The sequence below is a fragment of the Lactuca serriola genome, chromosome 1 (genome assembly GCF_051521515.1).
Source record: "Lactuca serriola cultivar US96UC23 chromosome 1, Lser_US96UC23_V15, whole genome shotgun sequence".
Lineage (NCBI taxonomy): Eukaryota > Viridiplantae > Streptophyta > Magnoliopsida > Asterales > Asteraceae > Lactuca > Lactuca serriola.
Window position 1 is genome coordinate 95,809,106 of NC_136408.1, and position 24,619 is coordinate 95,833,724.

General features: G+C 35.5%; 2 protein-coding genes across 2 annotated transcripts; one reads left to right on the forward strand and one right to left on the reverse strand.

The window, feature by feature from the left end:
- Positions 1-8,122: 8,122 nt before the first annotated feature.
- Positions 8,123-9,185, forward strand: EDA6 (embryo sac development arrest 6). Its single transcript, XM_079033482.1, has one exon. The coding sequence runs from the start codon at positions 8,547-8,549 to the stop codon at positions 8,970-8,972; it is 426 nt and encodes a 141-aa protein (XP_078889608.1). The 5' UTR covers positions 8,123-8,546; the 3' UTR covers positions 8,973-9,185.
- Positions 9,186-9,820: 635 nt separating this feature from the next.
- On the reverse strand, positions 9,821-12,846 carry LOC145095642 (transcription factor GTE1-like). The gene is made up of 8 exons (XM_079033486.1): positions 12,574-12,846; positions 11,569-11,792; positions 11,294-11,366; positions 10,977-11,201; positions 10,789-10,887; positions 10,644-10,702; positions 10,382-10,532; positions 9,821-10,139 (listed from the first exon to the last, which is right to left on the reverse strand). Exons 1-8 carry the CDS (start codon positions 12,679-12,681, stop codon positions 9,945-9,947), a joined length of 1,134 nt encoding a protein of 377 aa, XP_078889612.1. The 5' UTR covers positions 12,682-12,846; the 3' UTR covers positions 9,821-9,944.
- Positions 12,847-24,619: the final 11,773 nt, after the last annotated feature.

The following is a 24,619-nucleotide window of genomic DNA, read 5'->3' on the forward strand; positions in this document are numbered from 1 at the left end:
CTTTACGCTTTGTCGCATATCATATTTTTGGAGGAACCATGAACATGAGAGAGATGTGAATGCATTTGCCCGATGTTCCTGAGATATTACGAGGGTGGCTTGAGATGATGGGTACCAGTTTAGGAGTTTTGAAGGAAGGGAAGATTGTTCGATGATTTTCTAGTGTTGAAACTATTTGTTATGTCTTTTTGCTTTGTTGGAACTACTTTGTTAAATGTTTTTGCCTTTGTTGGAACTATTTTGTTAGGTCTTTTTGCCCTTGTTGAAACTATTTTTTGTTATTTTGTTACTTGGAATATGGTTTATGTAATGTTATTTTGGTACTTGAAATATGATTAATGGAATGTTTATTTGATACTTGAAATATGGTTTATGTAATGTTATTTTGGTACTTGAAATATGATAAATGGAATGTTTATTTGATACTTGAAATATGGTTTATATAATGTTTTTTTGCTACTTGAAATATGGTTTATGTAATGTTTTTTAAAGTTCTACTTTGTTGATTTTAGGTTCATATGGATCACGATCAAAAGTTACTTCTCGTAATTCTAATGTACCTATACATCTGTTATTTTTGGAAGAGGGGTGTGAAACGATTGCGGGATAATGATTCGGAAATGACGGGACATGAATACACATTGAAGTTATTACACCGTAATCATTTACAATGTGTTGAAGTATTACGCATGTCCCGTGAATCTTTTGTACGACTATGTGCTCATTTTAGAGCAAATTACTCATTAAAGGACAACAAACATGTATCAGTTGAGGAAAAGATGGCTATGTTTTTGATGATGATCGGATATAATCAACGTTACGTGATTATCAAGCGGAGATTTCAACACTCGAAGCAAACAATTCATAAATTTTTTTATGAAGTGTTGGAAAAAATGATGCTTTTCGCACAAGATGTTATAGTACCAACATCTTTTAATCCGAATCCAAACATTCCAGGACATAATAGGAGGCTACGAAGGGTTTTCAAAGGAGCAGTTGGTGCACTTGATGGCACTTTGATACATGTTGTTGTCCCTGCTAAGAAACAAGACTTATATAGAAGTAGGGGAAAGGGAGATTGCTACCAAAACGTATTGGCAATTTGTGACTTATATATGATTTTTACATTTGTTGTGACTGGGTGGGAAGGGGTAGCGCATGACTCTAGAATATTATTAGAAGCAGTAGCCGATCCACAAGCATCATTCCCGTTTCCACCACCAGGTATATTTTTGTTTTTTTTAAATATTTTTATCTTAATTTGAAAATTGATTAGTGTTTTGCATTTTTTTCAGACAAATATTATCTTTGTGATGCCGCGTATGCACACACTCGAGGATTTATGGCCCCTTATCGTATTGGCTTGGAGATTTTCGTCAAAGACGTGCATTGACCAATAAAGAAAAATTTAACCATGGGCATGCAAAACTTCGGAATGTCATTGAGCGTGCTTTTGGTGTTTTGAAAGCACGCTTCCCTATATTGAAGAGGATGGCACCATTCCCGTTTGTGACACAAAGAAACATTGTCATGGCATGCTTCGCGCTTCATAATTATATATGGAAAGAAGGATTGAGTGATGAGTATTTCACACGATACGATGAACCCAATGTCCCGTTTCGAAATAACAATGTGGCCATTGATGATGATGAAGACGGGATTCCAACACATGGTACTGCAGCAGACCGTGAATATATGACTCAGTTACGAGATGAAATTGCTGATCAGTTGATGCACAATATAGATTGAATTTTTTTTAAATGAAATTGTTATTGTAAAACAATTTTTTTTTTATTGTATGACTAATTTAGTTGCATGAATTTTATTTTCAATGTTATAAGACTATTATTATTAAAATTTTGGTGTTGAAAAATCATTTTAAGTTTGTAAAATAATTTTATTAAAAATTCAGTTTATTTCAGCAGCCTGCAGACGTTAAAAAATAAACAGTCTTCTTATTGCAGACTGCAGACGTTTGGTCCACCTCTTCTGCTGCAGAGGCCTGCAGATGTGGTCTGCAGACTGCAGACATTTTGGCTTCAGAAAAACAAACAACACCTTAGTGTTTTGGACCCCTTTAGAGAGTTAGGGTTTGGGATTGTAGATGTTTGATCCTTGGATCTGGACAAAGTTGGAAACTTTGTCCATTATATCCTTAAAAGATTCAGACCTAAAAGTTATAGTCCATGGCTTAATGGATTAAGGACTTAAGGAAGGAATCTGTTAAGCCAGAAAACGTGACACACTTCTTGGAGGGTCGTGACGTGCCTACAGGTGCCCTTCACGACTATTTTATCTTTTTTATGGGTGTGGCACGTCACGTGAAGGTTTCAACGCACCTGGTAGTCAAGATGTACGCCCCACATACACGGCCTCGAAGCACATAGTGCAAGTCAAAAGGCCCAAACTCAAAAGGCCCAATAATGCTAAACTGGGGAGTATGCCCAGCGTACTCAAGATGTACGCCCCACGTACACGGCCTCGAAGCACATAGTGCAAGTCCTTTAAACACAAATTCAGCATTACGCTGAGCGTACGCTTACGTATTCCCAGCGTACTCCTTAGACCCCTTTTTCACTCCAATAAGCCCTTAATTGGTTAAGACAAAGTGCCAAACTTTTAGATCTGATTCTATAAGACTACTAATCACATAAAGTTGGAAACTTTACGTGCTTGCATGGAAAAAAGGGACTCAAAAGCTCAATAAGGACTTAACAAAGTTCTTAATGCTTGCATGGACCAAAATACACTATAAATCTTGCATTTTTATGAACCTAGGGACTGAATGGAGCTAAGATCTAGCACCCATTGCTTCTGAAGTAGATCAAAAACCCATCTTTAACACCAGGACTCCAAAATGCACAAAATACTCCATGAACTAATTTTAAAATATAAGATCACCAAGGTAGAAACTTTATACCTTCAAGATGTAGATCAAGATGCAACAAGCCTAGATCCAAAAGCCTCAAGCAATCTCACACTTCTCCAAGAAGCTCCTTATTCTTCAATGAACACCAAAAGCATGAAATAACACCTAAAAACTTAGAAACCAATCAAATGGGGGCTAGGGTTTCATTTCTAGGGTTTATAAGGATGAAGGCTGAAGATGTTAGGATTATATGATGAGATAAGGAGTTTAAATAGGGTCCAAGACCCTAAAATAGGGTTTGGGATTGACTGGAGTACGCCCAACGTACTTCCTTTACGCAATGTGTACTCCAAAGGATGATCACGACCAATTGGCTTAGTACGCCCAACGTACTCAAGATGTACGCCCTGCGTACTGGCCCTCCTTCTAGTACGCCATGCATACACTCGTGTACGCCCCACGTACCTGGTGAAGCCCTAATTTCACCAATCTTCCGAAGACCATAACTTATTCGTTATAGGTACATTTATGATGATCCTTATATCCATGAAAAGGTAGCGAGAAGCTCTACACTTCTATCAACTCATAACGGCCTTATGACCTTCCGAACAAAAATCCAATTTCCATAAAAGCCCGAACTGACACTTTATCGAAATACCCCTAGGCTCCAAAACACGAACCGAACACCCAGATCACCTCAATTACATTACTCGCACCCAAATAGGTCTAGATCTCACCTTTACACATGCCCTAAGCCTTATCATGACCGATCTATGGGCATTGCATACGTGTTGAATTTAAATGTTTTCCAGGTTGTTTCATTGGTAAGGGGAAGAGTGCAGTCTGACTGTATCACATCCACGAGATTTGTTTTTGTAGACTTCCTAGGAATGTCAAAAAGTCCCATGGGATCCCGATCCCATATGGGGGATATTTGTTAAAAAAAATCGAGTGCAGGGGCAAGGTTAACCTCCGTTTTAATTTTAGGGGCAGGGACGGGGGTAGGCAGTCCCATCCCGACCCCCATCCCCAATGAGGGCCCAGTTAATATATTAAATGTATTGATATATATTATTTATATAAATTTAATATATAATAACAATGATTTTGAGATTCCAAAATTCAACAAAAAATCATGTTTTTAAGTTGTTATTATAACGTTTTTGAGATGTGATAACATTTTTGTTTTTGACATGTAAAATTATGCTATAAATTTTAACCCAAAAAATATCTTCTGTAAGCCCTAAAAATCTTCTTTTAGCCCAAAAAAAGTCCCAAAATCAATCGGAGGCGAGGGGTAATCCTGGAACTTGGGGGTGGGGAGGCTGGAAATTTTGGGAAGGGGGTGGGGCGGGGGATGCAACCTCCTTCCCGTTTGCCCACGTTCAGATCCGGTCCATTGTTTTTTACTACCCGGGACGAGATAAGAATTTTATGCCCTTATATATGAAAATTTTACAAAATAGAAAATGCAATAAATTTTATAATCAAACAAACAATACAAACAAAAACCTATAAAAATCACCTAAAACGATGTTTTCATGCATTTTTGAAGTGAAAACATCTCTTATTTTACAATAATCAATATTTTGTAAAATCCATTCAATCTTTCTTGAGTCATGGTAGTTCGGAGAAACGATATCAAGAGCTTCAATGTTGAAAAACTTCTTTCTATGAAAGCAACCTGTAACCAATATCTTATATGCAACCAAAAACACATTAGGGAACATATCCAATTTTTCTTACAAACAAAATAGTCATTGAAACTAAGCAAAAAAAGATTCAACACATTGGGGAGCATATCAACTTTCAAGATTTCAAGATATTTGAAAAATAAATCAAAGAATCAAAAATAGGAATCATTTTTTTAAAGTTACTGTCTGATAACAACAATTATATAAATTTATACCTCTCTAGAAACAAGAAAACAAAGCAGCTGATTTTGAGCAAAAGATAGTAGTCGGATTTCAATATAAACAAAAATCAGAACTTCAATCAATCAGCCTCCTGATTTACATCACAAAAACAATAAACAAAAACATAAAATTTTAGAGAGGTTGATGGCAGCAGATTTCGAGCTAAAAAAGAAAGTAAAAAATCGAAATTAGAATAAGAGAAGTAGAACACTAATCCAAATCACTTGAAGAGAAATAAGAAATCAGTCCTTTCCTTATCCAACTCCAAATACTCAAAATAAATCATATATGCCTCCTGATTCTGTCATTCACATCACAAAAACAAATTACTTAATCACATACAATAAAGAAAACCACAAATCAGATTCAATATCAATGATTCACCAATCAGGCAGAAAAAAATCGAACCCAATCAAGCACAGTGAATGGTGATTGGTGATTGGTGAATCATTGATCGAACTTAGAATGAAAGGTTGAAAAAAATCGAACTTGATGATTGAAATATTGAAATGTAGCACAACCAATAGGTTAAGAGAATAGAGAGATTTAGAATGAGAAACTGAGAATAGGGAATAGAAATCAGACCACAAAGAGATGAGATAGCTCAGGCTGCGATTACCGATTTAAACGATTGCAGTTCTCAAATCGACAACATCAGGTTTCTAGGCACGAGAGCTGAGAGGACATTTCAATTTTACATGCACATTTGGATGCTTAGATACACACTGATGGTTGTTTGGCGCGTGTCGATTGTCGTTGCCGCACTTTCTCACGTCCAAAGAGATCAGATCACAAGTATGGTCTAATTTTTTGGGCCATTATTATACACACTATAGACATTCTTGGACTATTTTATGCCCCTAGAATTTTACTGCCCTGGGCCTAAGCCCAAGTCGCCCATGTATTGGGCCGAGCCTGCCCCCGTTGACATCCCTAAGAATTCCACTTGTATGATTTTTATATGATTAGTTATTTCTATGATTTTGGTACATGATATGATATGGTTAGAACAAATGGATGTTTTTATTATACTTTGGAAAATGGATTTGTTTCTCTTATTTAAAATGAAAAAAATGGTTTGAAATTTGGGACTTTATATTCAAAAAATATTTAACCTTAAAAATGATGACAATATCCCTAACTTTCACTAGATGACATACACTAAATGAGTGATGTACTCTCTCTACCTAAATTGTACGATTGTACAATTTGTTATAGGTAAAAGACCGAATCTCAATGTATTAATGAGACACACTCCATCATCCCGAACTCCATATGGTAATCTCTAATCCTAAAGAAAAACTATTGGTCTCGCGATGGTGGATTCAGTCGGACCTCATTATTTATGATAGTATGAACAAGATGTGAGACCACATATCTATCGCCAACTGCCAAAACATATGCTCATAAAAGGAGCCAAACGAGCCAATATCAACGTAATTTTTTTTTCGATATATCATTTTCCAAGTTTATGTTTGCATTTTACATTCTAAGTTTTCCTTATGGATAGGGTTGTGTTAATGAACCGAACGAACACGAACGAAGGTTGTTTATGTTCGTTCTTTTAAGTTAGTCGAACAATAAACAAACACGAATGGATAAATGAATGAATTTTGTTGTCTATATTCGTTCGTTTAACAAATTATATTGGTTATGTTCATGAACATGCTAAACGAACATAAACGAATGAAGATAAACAAATATAAACAAACATATAATATGATAATGTAATCAAACACAACCGAACATATATGAACATAAAATGAACTTAAATGAACGAACATAAACAACCGTCCACAAACATAATTGAACGAACAATATCATTGTTCATGTTTGTTCATTTAACTAAATGAACGAGAATTTGTGTTCATTTTTATTCATTTATTAAATAAACGAACATAAATGATCTTGCTGCTGAACGGTTTGTATACACCCATACTTATGGATGAAAGGTTGATGTAATAAGAAAATTATAAAAAATAAGTTGCGAATTGTTCTTGATACCGAATGGATTGCAACATAAAATATTGTGAATAACCAAGTGCGCAACTCAATATTAAGCTTGGAATATGGTTTCTGTTCGGTGTAAACAATTTTCCAAATCTAAGAAAGAAAACAGGCATGAGAAAGTGAGTTGAGAACTTGCTAATCAAGCTGTGCAGTCATTCATGAAATTTTAAACTTAGCTCTTAACCTAAATAAATTGCTCTAGCCCACTTTATATCTAACTTAGTATGTTCTTTAGTATTACACAACTTTTATATATAAACTTCATAAATATAAATTCTGGAAAAAAAAAAGATAAGTTTCAAGATCGTTTTTCAAGTTCTAATATAGAGTTGAGTCGAGAAAATCTTAGATTCATGAATATAGCGCGGTTAAAGGGTACTTGGGATTGAGTTTAAAATGTGCTTATTGATTTATTTATTTAAAAAAAAAAAACAATAACTTTAAAAAACTGTTTGGCAAATTACTAAACATTTTTCAAAAGTGTTTTGTTTTACTTTTTAAAAAGTTATTTTAAATAAGTTAGAAATTATGTTCAAAAGTGTTTATAACTTATTCACTTAAAATCTAATCCAAACATTAAAAAAGTTTAGCAATTTATAACTTCTTGACAATCCAAACATTAAAAAAGTTTAGCAATTTATAACTTCTTGAAAGCCACATATGATAATCCAAACACTTTTTATACATTTTTTTTGTAACAATATAAGCTAATAAACATATTTATCAAAAAGTTATGAGTAGTAAAATTCAAAATTAAGTTGCGAAAAACTTTTAAAAGGTTTTGAATAAGGATTTAAATATTGTGGACCACATTCTTTGTTATTTCCAAACTCACAACTAACCAATTGAGAGGTTAAATTGCTTTATATAATCATTTTAGCGATTTGCCCAAATATAATTAATCTCTTAAATTGTAAGTTATTTTTTATCATCCATCTATCAAATCTATCAAATTGCTTTATTCAATAATCCATATTGTTGATGTAATTTTTTAATAGTACTTTACTCAATCCAATCCATTTTATCGCATATGAAATTATAAATTTTGACACGTTACATTATCCACTCATTTTGTTAAACAAATACCACGTTATATATATAATCCAAAAGCGTAAATAGTTGCATACTTGTAATTTGTAAAAAATCTACAAAACCCAAACTGCTCCCATTCGTCACCTACACTTCACCCATTTTATCCCCAATAATTACTTAAATGCCACTCAAATAAAAAAAAACCGCTTCCCTGTAATGGCAAGTCTCGTAATTATAAACAATCCCAAGGGCACTTATTTAATTCATAAACATATATAAAGACACGCCAAACGAGTGCTTCTCTCTCATCTCTCTATATAAAAACCCCCCAATCTCACACCAGTTTTCCCCAACCGATCTCCGCCCTTCCACCGCCTCTCGTCTCCCTTCTTCCAATTCATCTCTCCGCCGTCGTCCGGTGTCCCCATCGACCGCCGCTGCCCTTGAAACCACCGTCTATGTACCGGATCTATCAGTTTCTGCTGAAACCCTAAAAATTCAATTTGATTTTGATTCACATAACCCTTTTCTCCCCCTTCTCTCTCTATTTACAATTTTAGCCCTCACCCTAAGCGTAATTACCGTTTTAGCCCTTCCCTGTTTCTCTATGTTGTTTCGTGTAGTCGATTTCTCCGACGACGAATTCACCAGTCCACCGGAAAACACTTTCTGCATTTCGGAGAGGAAGTAGCACACATCGGAGTTGACGTTGTGTGACGATGAATGACCAACGGCGATACGGAATGTTGATGCCTGGAGCATCGCGATTCAAGCGCAAGGAGAGGGAATCAGTTTATCCAGCGAAACGATCACCACTAGCACCACCACCACCACCACCACAGAAGCTGACACAGGCGACAGTTGCCTCATCTACGGCTTCTAAAGGAAGTAAAGGAATGGAAGCGATGTCATCGAACAAACTCTTAGCTGGTTACATGGCTCACGAGTTTCTAACGAAAGGAACTCTATTAGGACAGAAGTTCGACGGAGGAGCTGCGGCGAGAGGGAAAACAGAGGCGAACGGAAATGAAACTTACAAAGAGATCACGAGTTTGCTGATGATGAAAACCGATGGAGGAGGAGGAGGAGCTCGTATACCTGGAATCGTGAATCCTACACAGCTTGCTCGATGGATTCAGATGTAATTGGGGAAGAAGAGTACATGTACGTAATGTACAAATCACATCGGAATCAATACTTTCTTCCATTTTCGGTTTGGTTATATATAGTCTCTATGTTGTTCTTGTTTTCGTTAATGAATGTCTTAATGATTTGATCGTATATCTATAATACGATATCGATATGATCTGTTTAAACTAAAATTTTGGATGGAAATTAAACGTTTACTAGTGCTCTTATTTTTATTTTTCAAATAACGCGTATTTTTTTAAATATATAAACGACAAAGAACGTCACGATTGATAAATTCATAAATTTGAACACATTTATATTATTGTTGAAAGTTTTTTTTGATCGAAAATAAATTATTAATATATTGGGTCTCTCTGAATCTTTTCAGGTCAAATTTATTCTCATTATATATTTCAAGCGTAAAGTTGATAAGTGATCGATATTCATTTCACGTCCTTGGCAAACTTATATCTGGTTTAAAAGTTGTATCTTTTATTTGTAATATAAGTGTTTTTTTATTTGTTTAAATCGATTTTTTTTTTGTTAAAAGCTAGAAGGTAATTGTTAAACACACCAAACTCATTCAAAAACCCATGCATTTATTATTTGTACTTTTTATCATAAAATAGCTACAAGAATTGACCAAAAGTGGTTTATTTAATCTTATTTTATTTTCATATATATAATTATTAATTTACTACAAACTCCTATTTTCGCTAAAATAATACTATTGGTCCTCATGTCGGCGAGTCCAGGGTCCAGCGTTACAGAAGTGAACATATGGAATCAAACGTTAAAATCTAGAATATGTATATAATAAATATATAATAATATAATATGACTTGTAAGAAAAATGTCAAACTAAAAAAAAAAACCGAAAGTTGAGTGGGTTCTTTGTTAAAAGGTACAATAAGTGACTTAAGCGAAGTGTATTATTATTCACATAAACACGGATTTAACCAAAAAGGACAAGAGCAATTACGATTTTAAGAAGGCTTTTTATTATTCTTTTTTTGAGCAGGCGGCTTGGCGGCTTGTGCATCAATACTCTCTCTTTTCCTTTTGTTTTGATTAACGTTGTTGTTCATAGTACTATTTCCACCATTGCTTGTTGGACTCTTTCCTTGCCCTTGAAGTAACTCTTTCACAAAAAACTTCAACTTCCACAACGTAGACTCACTCTGCATGCCACAACATAAATCATCAGTCTCACAACACTGTACAACACTGTACAGAACAAAACAGTACAGAACAGGTTGTAATGTATTTGGTAATACAGAACAAGTTGTAATGTATTTGGTAATTTGACCGAGACTGATCACTGATGTCAGTAGGACAAAAGTTGTAACTTTTTGTTCCATGTCGACGCGCTATTGAATTCTTGTATGTGAAAAGACGAAAATACCCTTCTCATTGAAAATACCTGTGCGTCGATGTCGAGGTCAACTTCTTGACCGGTTGCTTGGAAATTTGGGTTATTTTGGGCGACAATTAGCAGTGCCTTGTTTAGGTCTTCGGGGGATAATTGGGTCAAAACCGTCATTAGCGCTTTCTTTTCTTCTGTAGACATTTTCCTAAAATGACATTCTACTTTTAGGATCTAAAGCTATATTAAATATATTATAATAAAACACAATATAAACATTAATTAAGCTGTTGAAAAATGAATTTTATGAAAAAAAAACCTGCAATTTCTGAGGACAACATCTCTAAGTTCTTTGAGATTCTTGTCAACCTTTTCAAGCTGAAAACGAAAAAAAAATTATATTATTATACTAAATTCTTTATTTATATAAAATTTAATAAAATGGCTCCAAAATTTTAACATACTTCAGCACTTAAGTCTCTAGCCATTTTGGCATGAGAAACCTCTTGAGCAAGTTGGATATCTAACTGTGCTTCTGCTTCTTCCTTTTTTCGTCTTTCATCCTACAAGTGAATTTACCAAAATACCCTCGACCAATTAAAACACAAACAAAAAGAAATTTATAACCTTTGGGATCAATTTTTTTTTTTACCTCTTCGTCAACTTTTGGCAAAAGTTGGAGCCATTTTTCCTCAAATTTTGCGAGTAAAGTTTTGGCCATGACATGAACATCGTTTCTTTCATCATTATATTTCATAGCATTTTTAAAAATTAATCTCACATCTGCACATATTTCTCTCACATTATTATACCCTGTCCCATCTTTCGCCTCCATTTTGGCCTTAATTGTACTGAAGTCCATTGGCTTTTCAATAACCTAAATTTTTATAAACTTAGTCAACAAAAAACTTGTATAAATTATAAAATAGCATTTAGAAACTACATAGCTATTTCATGATAAAAATTTACCTCATAGTAATCATGTAAACCAAGCCCTACTACATCCACAGGTTGCATAAATGGTCCAGACCACTTGTGGCCAGTATAGATGAAGATGGTTAAGGAAGGGTAAATATGGAAATACATAAAATTATTAAAAATGAGACCATTACCAACCAATAACCATTATAAAGATTTCATGTAATGTTGCAAAAGGCTAATTTTTTTTAGGGGGGAAATTAGTAAATTACTATGTGGCAAATTTTGTTGACATGGTGCTGATGTGGCGTTCACAGAAAGGATATATGATGTGCTGGCGTAATAATACAGAAAACTGTCGCATAAGATCTTGCATTCTTTTTGTAGCAGCTGCTTCTCTGCGTGATGCGTCCAGCTGGCGTCTTTTAAAGCTGGTTATTTGTTTATCTTTATCTTTTTCTTTCATCACTGAACTAGCTTTAGAAGTGTTTGACTGTTTTTTTCCTGGCTTTGAATAGAATTGCTCAACTTCGTTTAATCTTTGCTCAAGCTGTGTATATTAGTTGTTTCATGTCAAACTAAAATGAAGCAAAAAGAATGAAACAATTCATTTATGCTTCATTGATGTGAAAATTATGTCATTATGTGGTAATTACACAATGTCTGCCATATAATTTCAGAGTAGCAATAAAATAAGAAATGGATGTGGAAAAAGTCAATGGTTTTATGTTTGAATCACATAAAAAAAGTGGGGACTATCAAATGTCATCTGCCATTAATGTTTCCTGATGAAGAAAGATACCAAGTTGTCTGTTATTTAGCTCAACTGTCTGGCATAGGAGCCATTAAAGCTTTAAAAGCTTCCATCAAGGATGAAATAAAGTACTCTCTTTGGTTGACGATGCTCACAATAGCTAGGATTCAAGAACAGGAGCACGAATTGGGGGAAAACATTCAAGACCTAAAATTAGGGTTTCAAAATGTCTTAAATTCCAACATTAGTTCAGCATTTTTTGGGCAAATTGCACTATGCATGTTTCACAGTAGCGTAAGAACTCATGGAGAGGCAGATGACGTTTGATAATCCGTCAATATCGCATCAATGCTATAAATTGGTTTGTCTTTTCATAAAAGAACACGTACTAAGGAGCAAAAGACAAAGCCGTTTCTAATTTATAATTGTTTTAAAACAAGGTCTCCAAAACAATCGGAAGAGGAACTGATGGTCATCAATTACCAACCATACGTCATTCTTATGTAACCTAAGAAGATGGAGTGTATATAAACTGGGAAAATTATACAATCGGAAGATTCAGCAACAAAAAGCGTACCTCATCAACCTTCACGATTATCTGATCAACATTTTGCCCTAATTCCTCCGCAACAGCGGGTTCGCCTTCGGTTCGAACTTCCGGAACGGGTCCATCCATTGTTTCCATCTATTCTTGAGACTTCGATCCACGATTGAATGACTTTTGGAATAGTAGATATATTTTCCGACGCAAACAAAGCTCCGGTGACTTGCCGTAGGGTGTCGCCGGTGATGTCCGTCGTTGGAGAGAGACGAAGGGTTTGGAACCAGGTGGGGGGTTTTGTCATGTGAGATAATTACAGAAAAAGTAAAAGAAAACGGTAAAGGAAAATGTAAGTTACAAAATTTGCCCCTATACTAATGCGTAGTCACAGATTTTACCCACAATTTCTTGTTTTAGGTAATTAGAGCTCAGAATAGTTAATTTATAACTATTTCACCCTTACATCGATGAAGAGCAATTTCATCCATCTATCATTACTTTCATCTTGAACTCTTTCTTGAATTATTATTATATTTAAAATAAACTAAGAAATACAAAATCCCAAATAAAAGAATTTAATAAACTTGGTCATTTTATCAAATATAAACAATAATATAGGATTGTTAAGAGACGAAATAGAACAATTATCATTATGTTTCTACCTCTTTCACGTAGAGTGATACTGACTAGCCTTTTAATGATATTTTCAACTTCTTCCTATTCAAAGTTGCTTCTAGTTTTCTCTTCTATCTCCAATTTATTTTTTTACCATATGAATGTAGTTTCAAACATCTTTACTAAAAGTATTTAGATAAGTAACAAAAAGTTTGTTCTTACTCAAAAATACATATATTGTCCATGAAAATCATCAAATGAGTTTTTCCTTGTACTTGGTTGAAGTAAAATAAATAAAGCTCGTAATAGACAAATCATTATCAAACAACTTTAAATATGCCTGCATCTTTTTTGCATAAATTGCAAAGAATAACAACTTAATTTACCCAATATTCTAATATAGGAGATGAATTTCTTTATTATCAGCATGAAAATCGTAGTAGGTTGTCATTATAGTTAAATAAATGATATTATTTTTTTAGTATAAGTAAAAGAATAGCAATAAATATAACTTTAACAGGTAGGAGAGATTTGCAAAACTCTACAACAATAAATAAAACACAAGAAATCCTACAAATACATCTTTAAACCACATTAAACCTTCTTAGTTATTAACATCTTATATACTTCTTCGATACAAATACCTTTCAACATTATGAATGTAAAACAAGAAGTACTCTTGATCAATTTCTATGTAATATATAAAAAGAATAAACAAAACAGGTAAATCAACATTATATATAAGATAATTAGGTTATAACATTGATTGTGAAATAGAAACAACTAAATTTAAATGCAATGTAGATGCAAAGTTCATTGTTATTACTTAAAAAAATTCAACATTTACTAAATTACAAGACGTACAAATATAATCACTAATTAGATATAATTTTTTACTAAATAATTAAAATCCAAAAACATTTTTAATATATACAATATTTATAACATTTAGGGAATAAAATTTAGGGTCAAATATTTTCCAAATGTCACGGGACATCAAAATATATTATTTGTGGCAATTATTATTTGTTTTATATATTCCTCTACAGTAATTATACTATGTGTGAGACCGGTGTATTACACGGGTTTAATAAAAAGAATATCAAAGTGTAAATATTAAGAATTTTTTTAAAGTAAAATTTTGAAATAAAAAGACATATTCAACTAATGAACAAATAGAATTAAAAGAATCACTATTGAGAATATCATCTAGAATATCAATAATGTAAAGCATGTAAATCTGGGCTAGTCAATTTAAGGACAGTGAACGTCAAAAACGATTTTTTTGGGAAAGATTATTTAGAAGGATTAATCTTAACTAAGATGTATTTTATGTTACGAGGTTTCCGAATATATAAAGAACGTTGAAATCCAAGTTATAACGAAGAAGTTATGATCTGTCGAAGTTTCGCGACAGAACCGGCACGACACAACGCGACGTAAATAGTGAATTTACGTTAGAGCGATATTTATCCTAAACAATCTAAATGATAATTGAAGATCTCATCGATAGTAGTGCAACGACGGAAAGATGGATGTCAAACGAAGGAGTTATGAGTTTATAACGAAGTTTTCCTGTCCCAGCCTACTAAAAATAATATATAAGTAATATAATTATAATATATTAAAAGTAAAGTCAAAATTAGTCAATGGAGTCTAAACGAGAGTTGTAGAGCATAATCTCACCTTCGCGTCGATATAAAAAACGTCGAAAACGGAGTTCGTATGCGAAAGTTATGAATTTCAAAAGTTCGGGGCGCGAACCCCAAAGTTGTGTCAGAGACCACGACATAACAGCAGTGGCCACGACGTGGCAGGACTTCTGACGCATTCTGGAGCCTGACAGAGCAAGTGGACGATAACGCATGCAGTGACGACCATCCCCACGACGTGGAAAAAGGTGCCACGACGTGGTAAGGGCAGATTTTGCGCTATAAATAGATTTGAAGGGCCAGCCGTTTAGGGTTGCTATTTTCTCTTCTCTCTCTCCCGTTTTACCTCGATTTACGTGCAAGAAATATCCCGAAGCCCTGGTATCAACCCCGAGACCCGAAGCGAGGCCCAAAGCCCCGAAGACCCCGAGAAGAAAAGAGTTTCCGAGCCGAAGCTCTGCCCACGAAAAACCCGGTGTGTGAAGATATCCCGGTTTCACCAAAGAATACTACTCTTAGAGCTGTAGTGTTGTCCAATCATCTTTTGATCAAGTGAGTGTATAGTCCCTTTCATAAACATGATTTTAATACAAGTATTGTTTGAATGTATTAAGTATATGTTTTGTGTGAGTGTGTAGTTACTTTCTTCTAACACATATATATGAAGTGTTTGCCATGAAATACGTGCTATGTGTTATATATTGTTTTTCTATTTGAGATAGGCGTGGAATTGATGTTTTATACATGTGTTAAATGATTTAAACTGTGTAAGTATTTATATCTATGAAAATGTTGGGTAGAACATGGGTAGATAGGATAGTTGATGATTATGGAGTTAACGCCTATTGTATAAACCTTAGTGACTATGGAGTTAGCGCCTATTGTATAAACCTTGGTGACTATGGAGTTAGCGCCTATCGTATGAATCTTGGTGACTATGGAGTTAGCGCCTATCGTATGAATCTGGTGACTATGGAGTTAGCGCCTATTGTATAAATCTTGGTGACTATGGAGTTAGCGCCTATCGTATGAATCTTGGTGACTATGGAGTTAGCACCTATCGTATAAATCTTGGTGACTATGGAGTTAGCGCTTATCGTATTAATCTTGGTGACTATGGAGTTAGCGCCTATCGTATAAATCTTGGTGACTATGGAGTTAACGCTTATCGTATGAATCTTGGTGACTATGGAGTTAGCGCCTATCGTATAAATCTTGGTGACTATGGGGTTAGCACCTATCGTATAAATCTTGGTGACTATGGAGTTAGCGCCTATCGTATAAATCTTGGTGACTATGGAGTTAGCGTTTATCGTATAAATCTTGGTGACTATGGAGTTAGCGCCTATCGTATAAATCTTGGTGACTATGGAGTTAGCGCCTATCGTATGAATCTTGGTGACTATGGAGTTAGCGTCTATTGTATAAATCTTGGTGACTATAGAGTTAGCGCCTATTGAGTAAACCCTGACAACGATGTGACTTCGTGCCTATACCTTAGGTCAATCCTTAGGAATAAAGGATAGATGATTCTTAGGGTAGATCCTTAAGATAAATTGAGGTAATGGGGATGAGTAATTGGGTTGATTGTTTGATGATTGAATATATATATATATATATATATATATATATATATATATATATATATATATATATATATATGATATAATATTGTGGGTTGAAAACCCTATATGCTCACCAGGTTCCCAAGCCTGACCCACTCAGTTTAATTGTATCACATGTATCGATACGAAGCTGCTTTGCACTGAGAGATTAAAGGTGATGTAAATCACTAGAGTAAATGAATGTATGTTCTGTTTATGCTTATGTGTCTGTATCGGAACATGACATCCCGATGTTTTATTATTTAATGAAAATACATTCTCTTTGAGAAATGTTTTGATAAGTTTTTATCATATCTTTTTTTGGAAACAAATTCCGCAACCGTTTTCTTTAAACGACTACTCTGATTTTAAAATAAAGCATAAACAAACCGTTCTTTTCTAGCCGTGAAATTTGGGGATGTCACAGTTGATATCAGAGCATTAGTTTAAGTGAACTAGGAATTTGTAGGAAATTTCTAGACTTAAGCTTAGAATGCTAAGTAATGATCGTGAGGAGTGTGTCTAAAATATGTTAGGTAGTACACCTAAATTGACACAAGCACTAGTTTATATTAGGAATGATCCCTAATATGCTTTTATGTGCTAAATGTTATATGTTGCCATATATGATATTATTTGTTCGGATCTATGGTCTGTTGCCGATCGGATCTGGAAACCTTATGTGTGTAGGATTCTAAGCGTTTGGCTACGATATTAGAACTAGCATGTAAACATTTCAGAGCAATTAGGAGAGTCATACGTTTATCGTAAATAAAGCTTTCTTATCTTAAATTCTCGCTCAGTACATTGAACGTCTGCTTGGGTATACAAGAGGTCATGGTGAAGACTCGTAGAGAATTGAGTAAATGGACGAAATGAAAAGGCTTATGATAGTGAATGGCACCTATCGGAAGATATCGTAAGAGTGGTGTCTTGCCTTTAGTATATGTCTGGTAAAATAACAGAATGTTTAGAGGGGTACGATACGTTTGAAGTACACCTTCGATTGGCAGGATGATGGAACGATTGGCGAAATTCTTGAAGTTGTCTCATCGTCTGGTATCTCCATCACCAATCGAGTTGAAGTAGAGTTGATGATTAAAGATATGCATGGAAGAAGTCCTAGTAGAGTCTAGGAGAATTTTTATGATTAATTGGACACATTAGTATGTGTTAAATTGTTTTGTGATTTTAGGACTTGGGGACTACGAGACAATACTTGGGACGAGTATGAGTAGGTGTGAATAGTAGTAGAGATCTATACTACTGGAAGCACAGGACTCACGCTTGGATCATGGGAAGTCGCAAGGTTACCAAGAAGCTAGTAATTGATTCCGTTTTATTCAAGTATGTCATTACCATTGTTTCGGTAATGACTAGTAAGATGGTTGTTATTCCGACCCTAGTGGTCATATCAAATTGAGTCCGACTATGATGAGAGGTCGTTACAACACGACCCATCGGTCTGTTACAATAGATAAATGAAAGAATTTATCCTAAGAAGAAGAAGGAGTCCTTAATAAGGATTAATTTTGTAACATCCTGAATTTTAGAAGTACGATTTAAGAGTTTAAAGTGTAATTTCGAAGAAGGGACTCGACGAGTAGGTACGCTTACTCGCCGAGTCAGAGTGGGTTTGGGTCGCGAATTAAGTGACCAACTCGCCGAGTCGGAAGCTGGACTCGACGAGTTGGTGATAGGATGAGAAAAACCCTAATCTTAGGGTTTGCACCCTATTTAAAGGACTTAATGTCCTCCCCTCATCTCCCTTAGCCCCCTTTGAGATCCAGTAAACCCTAGCTCGTGTGTATAAGGCCATTGGAGGGAGATTGAAGCTTTAAGAGTTGTTCTAGTGGAAGAAACTTGAAGATCAAAAGGGTTTGCATCAAGAAAGTAGTGTAGATCCAGAGTCTACTACAATTTTGGGCACATGTTGGAGGTAATGAGTTGTTACCTTTCCTTTGTTGCTTTTAGATTTATTCTTGAATGAGATTTGGGGCCATTTTGGTATGATTGAGATCCACTTCGGGTTTGGAGTCCAGATCTGAGGTTGCTACTTCAGATCTAGACTTGTATTGGTCCAGAAAGTCATAAAGCATCAGTTATTGAATTGTTGGTGAAGCCCTTTTGTCTAAAACCCAATCCCTAGTGTGTTTTGGGCCCATATCTCTTTGGTTTCACGTAAAGTTTGCAACTTTATGTGAGGGATAAATTGTAGAAGGGTGGATCTATGGATTGGAGCCTCAGCATGGCTCGAAAAGCCTTTGAATGGATTGAGAACTGGAGAGACTCGGCGAGTCACATGGGTGTGCTCGACGAGTTGTATGAACACGTGCATGGACTCGACGAGTTGGAAGAAAAACTCGACGAGTCTGTTGAAGATTGCCTTGGACTCGACGAGTCTGTTCTTGGACTCGGCAAGTCAGGTCGCAGAACCCCAACCTCTTTTGGTTAAAGCCTTGGATTAGTGAGTCGGTTGGCGACTCAGTGAGTTGGACAGGATGGGACTCAGAGATCGTTGGACTCGGCGAGTCTTGGGGCGACTCGGCGAGTTAAGTTGTGTCATGAGAGTTTTCTGGGTAAGGGAACTCGGCGACTCGACGGGGCGACTCGGCGAGTAGAGTCAACCAGGAAGGTTGACTTTGATTGAGGACTTTGACCTTGATCAAGAGTTGACTAGTTTGACTTCCAAGGGTACTTTGGTAATATTGGTATTTATGGAATTGGTTCTTTGGTAGTGTTCAGTCGCGGCGATCGTGTCGGAGGTCGGAGCAACTTGGTCTTATCTTTTCAGTCAGCAATTTCAGGTGAGTTATCCTCACTATATCAATAGGGTCTAAGGCACCAAGGCCGACCCTTTTAGCTGTTATCTTGGTTACAACATGCTACATGTGGTTATGATCTGTTAGAATGGTATCAGAATAGACAGTATGTTGTTATGCTCATGTGATCCGTTAGGAGTGGTATGTTAGTGACCTGGTTAAGTCGATGCCTTGGTCATGAGAGATTGTTATGATCGATGATTTGTGAGATAGTTATATCTGATATTTGTACTTGTACTGTTGATGTGCTTATTGATCTGTTAGATCGGCGTCCTGGTAATTGGGACAGTATTATGTTAGTGACCTGGTTTAGGCCGGTATCCTGGTATATAGGATGATGCAATGTTAGTGACCTGGTTTAGGTTGGTATCCTCTATGTTAGTGACCGGTTAGGTTGATATCCTGGTAAGGATGATGCTATGCTTTATGATGTGCTAGATCGATTTGTTTGCCTATGGACTGTTATGTGATTTCCTGTTATATGTACACATGGTTATTTGCTTGATGTTTGGGTTGAGGCGGTCCTGTTTTGTGCTGAAGGCCAACATACCCTATGAGCGGTCCGGATAGATTGTAGGCCAGTATGGCGGTCCAGTCATACCAAAGGCTCGGATAGATCCAGATAGACTGAAGGCCAGGTGCGGGCGGTCCAGTCATACTGTAGACTCAGAGAGTGGACCAGGTGAACTGAAGGCTTGTTGAGGGCGAACCAGTCACGCTGCAGACTTGAGAGGCATGGTTGTTCTGTATTGTGATACAATATGTTATGATTATGGTTGTATGTAGGGGTGTTCAAAACCGGATATTCGAAAATTCGGATATCCGAAAATCCGGATAGTTGATTTTTGATATCCGAATCCGTATCCGAAATTTCGGATACGGATTCGGATATTAAATCGGATATCCGAATTTCATTAATTTTAAATAAATATCCACATCTGAACATCGGATCTGTAAAATTACCGCAACTCTTAAAATTAATAATAGCAACTATGTTAAATCTTGCGACATAGATGGACATCGATAGCAACAAATAAATATATGTAGCATTTGCTTAATAGTTTTTTATTATAAGCCAACGAACCAGGATTATAACAAACAAATATATAACGATTGTAAATGGAAAGGTTTGCAATAAAAGTTTGGAAAGAATGGTCACGAAAAAGTTGAAAATGGTGGGGAACATTAGTCCATTAAGCATGTCAATGTTTCTAATTTCTCATTTTAAAATATTAAAAAATAAAGAAAAATTATTTTTTTCGGATATCGGATATCCGAAATATCCGAAACTTTATAAATTCACTATCCGTATCCGAATCCGAAAAATCGGATATCCGAAAATCCGGGTATCTGAAATTTCGGATAATTTCGGATCGGATTTTCGGATCGGATATTTCGGATGCGGATATTTTTGAACACCCCTAGTTGTATGTGGTTGGTATTTTGGGGTTAACTCACTAAGCTTCCGGGCTTACAGTTCAGTGTATTGTTTCAGGTACTTCAGGAGATTGTGGCAAGGCGAAGGCGTGATCGTACCGCTCCTCATGTTTTATGATTCATGTGATATGGTTCTGGGGGATACTATGATGTTTAAACTATTTTGAAAATAAGATGTATGAACTTAATGGTTTTAGAATGAAATAAAATGTTTAAAATTGGCTCAAATTTTTGGTCGTTACAAATTTGGTAACTCGAAGGTCATGAGTAGAAGTCCAACATAGTACGAAGAACCGATGCAAGATTGGGCATCACGGTTGTTACTTAGGATGGAAAGATAACATATGGAATCATTATACAAGTCTTATTTCGTTGATGATTCCGGGACGTAATCATCCTAAGGGGGAGATAATTGTAACGCCCGTAGATTTGGGCTAGTCAATTAAAGGACAGTGAGCGTCAAAAATGACTTTTTTTGGGAAAGATTATTTAGAAGGATTAATCTTAACTAAGATGTAGTTTATGTTATGAGGTTTCCGAATATATAAAGAACGTCGAAATCCGAGTTATAACGAAGAAGTTATGACATGTCGAAGTTTCGCGACAGAACCGACACGACACATCGCGACATAAATAGTGAATTTATGTTAGAGCAATATATATAAGTAATACAATCATAATATATTAAAAATAAATTCAAAATTATCCAATGGAGTCTAAACGAGAGTTGTAGAGCATAATCTCACCTTCGCGTCGATATAAAAAACGTCGAAAACGGAGTTCGTATGCGAAAGTTATGAATTTCTGAAGTTAGGGGCGCGAACCCCAAAGCTGTGTCAGAGACCACGACGTGGCAGCAGTGGCCACGACGTGGCAGGAATTCTGACGCATTCTGGAGCCTGACAGAGCAAGTGGACGATGACGCATGCAGTGACGACCATCCCCACGACGTGGAAAAAGGTGCCACGACGTGGCAAGGGCAGATTTTGCCCTATAAATAAATTTGAAGGGCCAAACGTTTAGGGTTGCTATTTTCTCTTCTCTCTCTCTCTCTCTCTCTCTCTCTCTCCTGTTTTACCTAGATTTACGTGTAATAAATTGTTGGATTAGTGTCTAAGTCCATAACTATTTTGGTATGTGCTTGACCCGATTATGAGCATGGTCCTTTTGGGTTGCCTTCACCATAACAATATGAAGGATGAATTAAGGAGAGAAATCATATTGTTTAATTAATATTAGTCAAGAATTAATTTAGTGGCTAAAAGAGATTAATTAAACTTAGGGGACTGAATTTGTAATTATAAGATAATTATAATTGGGCTATGGATCACCTAATAATATATAGGTTGGACGAATTCTATGGGAAGCCCATTAGAAATCGTCCAAGGGATATGTTAAAGGAGTCCATGGGCTGCTTAGGGCTTTAGCAGTCAGATTAGGGTTTCCTAGTTGAAAACCCTAATAGCATACATGTATATAAAGGGCCCCTATGCCCCAAAAACGTGGACAACTGATTCTCTAGGGTTTCTAGTCGTTTTGGGCAGCCTCCTTTCTTCTCCTCTAAATCCAAGTTGCTTAATGGTGTTTGTGACTCCATTAGAGGTGCAACACTTGAGGCACTAAGCTTTTGAAGCCAATCCAAGCAAGGAATTGATTGTTATTGCAATATAACAATCAAAGGTAATTCTCCAAACCCTAATTCAGTTTATTATATGTTAGATCTAGGGTTTATAGCTTTGGATATTCAATTGCATGTTCATTAGACAAACTAGATCCAAAAGCTATTAGGGTTTGCATGCGCACCATAGGATTGATGTTCTGCTCAAAACCCATCAGTGGTATTAGAGCCTAGGGCTGTTTGTTAGTGAATTTGATGCTTGTTTGATCTGAAAATCGAATTTTTGGCTGACTGTTTGATGAACTCACCGATTTTTCTCTAAGAACTCGACGAGTAGCATGAACTCGACGAGTTCCAAAGAGGACTCGACGAGTTTCCTGTTCTGTTGCCGGGATTTTCGATTTTCTGGCCAGATTTTGATGGGGATAATTACCATAACTCGTTTTTATTGCCTAAAATCGATTTTTTATGTTTGGATTGATTATCCTTATCAAAATTAATGGATTTGGTTAAATATGGATAATATATGATTATTATTAGATAAATATTTGACCTAGTTAGTTTGAAAAGGTTTCAAAAAGCAACCTTTAGGTTTTATAGTTTAAATTTGAACTTAAAAGTTTTGTTTATGAAATTTAAATAAGTTAAACCCTAATGTTTTGAAAAGTTTCAAAACTTGCCCTCAAGTTTTGGAATTTAAATTTTTGATTAAAAGTTTAATTTTGAAATATTTAAATTCTAAACCCTAATGTTTTGAAATGTTTCAAAACTTTCCCTCAAGTTTTGGAATTTAAAAGTTGATTAAAAGTTTAGTTTTGAAATGTTAAATTCTAAAACCCTAATAATTTGAAAAGTTCAAATCACACCCTTATGGTTTTATTAATTAATTAAAGTGTATAATTAAAAGTGATTTAATAAATCCATAAAGTCTTGGTTTACATTTAATTAAATTAAAAGTATAATTTACTTAAGTTAAACCACCTAGTATTTTAAAAGTGTAAAATACACCCTATACTATATATAACATTAAAATTCTAATATTATATATATATATATATATATATATATATATATATATATATATATATATATATATATATATATGTATGAGTAAACAGTCAATCTTACCGTTAGTAGGCCTCATTCACAAAGCTGGTCTATAAGGGGTGTTTAAGGAAATTGCCTATAAAATGGCGATTGAATGGGTATCCACTCTTACCCACCGCACTCTTGACTAGTGGAGGGTCGTTAGCCGAACGGGTAGGATAGGACAAAAACCTTCCATTATAAGTTTAATGAAGTACAAAGTAACTAAATGCTTTTTCAAATTCCCAAATCATAGTTACTTTAGGAAAAATGTGAAATTGTATGCTAATCCATAGAATTACACTTCGTACCCTTGTTAAACGTTAGTAGAGCGTGTGTGGTTAACCGGCACACTAATTTGGGGATGGCATTGGTAGCGAAGGGTGACTCGATGTATGTCATAGATCAATGGAGTGTGTGTGGCTAACCGACACATTGATTAGGTGATAGTAGCATTGAGTGCATCACGTGATTCGTATGGTTATTCACAACTTGTTTGTGATCCTCGGCATCCCAGTCACAAATAGTAGGGCATAATCGAGATTAAACATGCCATTGAAAAGTTCAATGAATCTCAAAAGATCTAGGAGTTTCAATTCATTTAAAACTTAAACTTCTTTTTCGTTTTTCATGGTGGAAATTGGTAAATCGTCATTTACCTACCTTCAAATATTCTGCAACTAGATTACGGCATCCCTCTTCTAGGTTGTAGAGTATTGTGTTGGATCCTAGCTTGATGTTTCATTTGGGTGTTACATCAAGAATCCTAATCAACTTAACTTGAACTTTCTCCGGGTTTGTAGATGTCTAGTTCTGACAATCATGGTCTTCCCAAATCCCATGGAACAAGTTTTCCAAATGAAGATGACGTTCCGAGGTACGATCAGGGAAATGAGAGTCATGTTTCACTTCCTCCACCTCCTCTAATTGTTCTCCCTAACCCACAAGTTCAAAGGCTTGAAATGTTCAAGCTCACTCAAGCCCTTTTAGCAAGAAAACACGAAGATGGGAAACCTGTGTGTGCACACGTCTTAGAGATGAAGTCACACATTGATAGGTTAAACATGTTGGGTGTCGAGATTTCAAGTGAGTTGGCTGTTGACTGGGTTCTTCAGTCACTTCCTGAATCATATAGTGAGTTCGTTAGAGAGTACTATATGATGGACCATGACATGACCCTTATTGATCTCACCTATTTGCTTATAGCTGCTGAATCAGCAATGATTTGGCATGATGGTCAGGCAAATT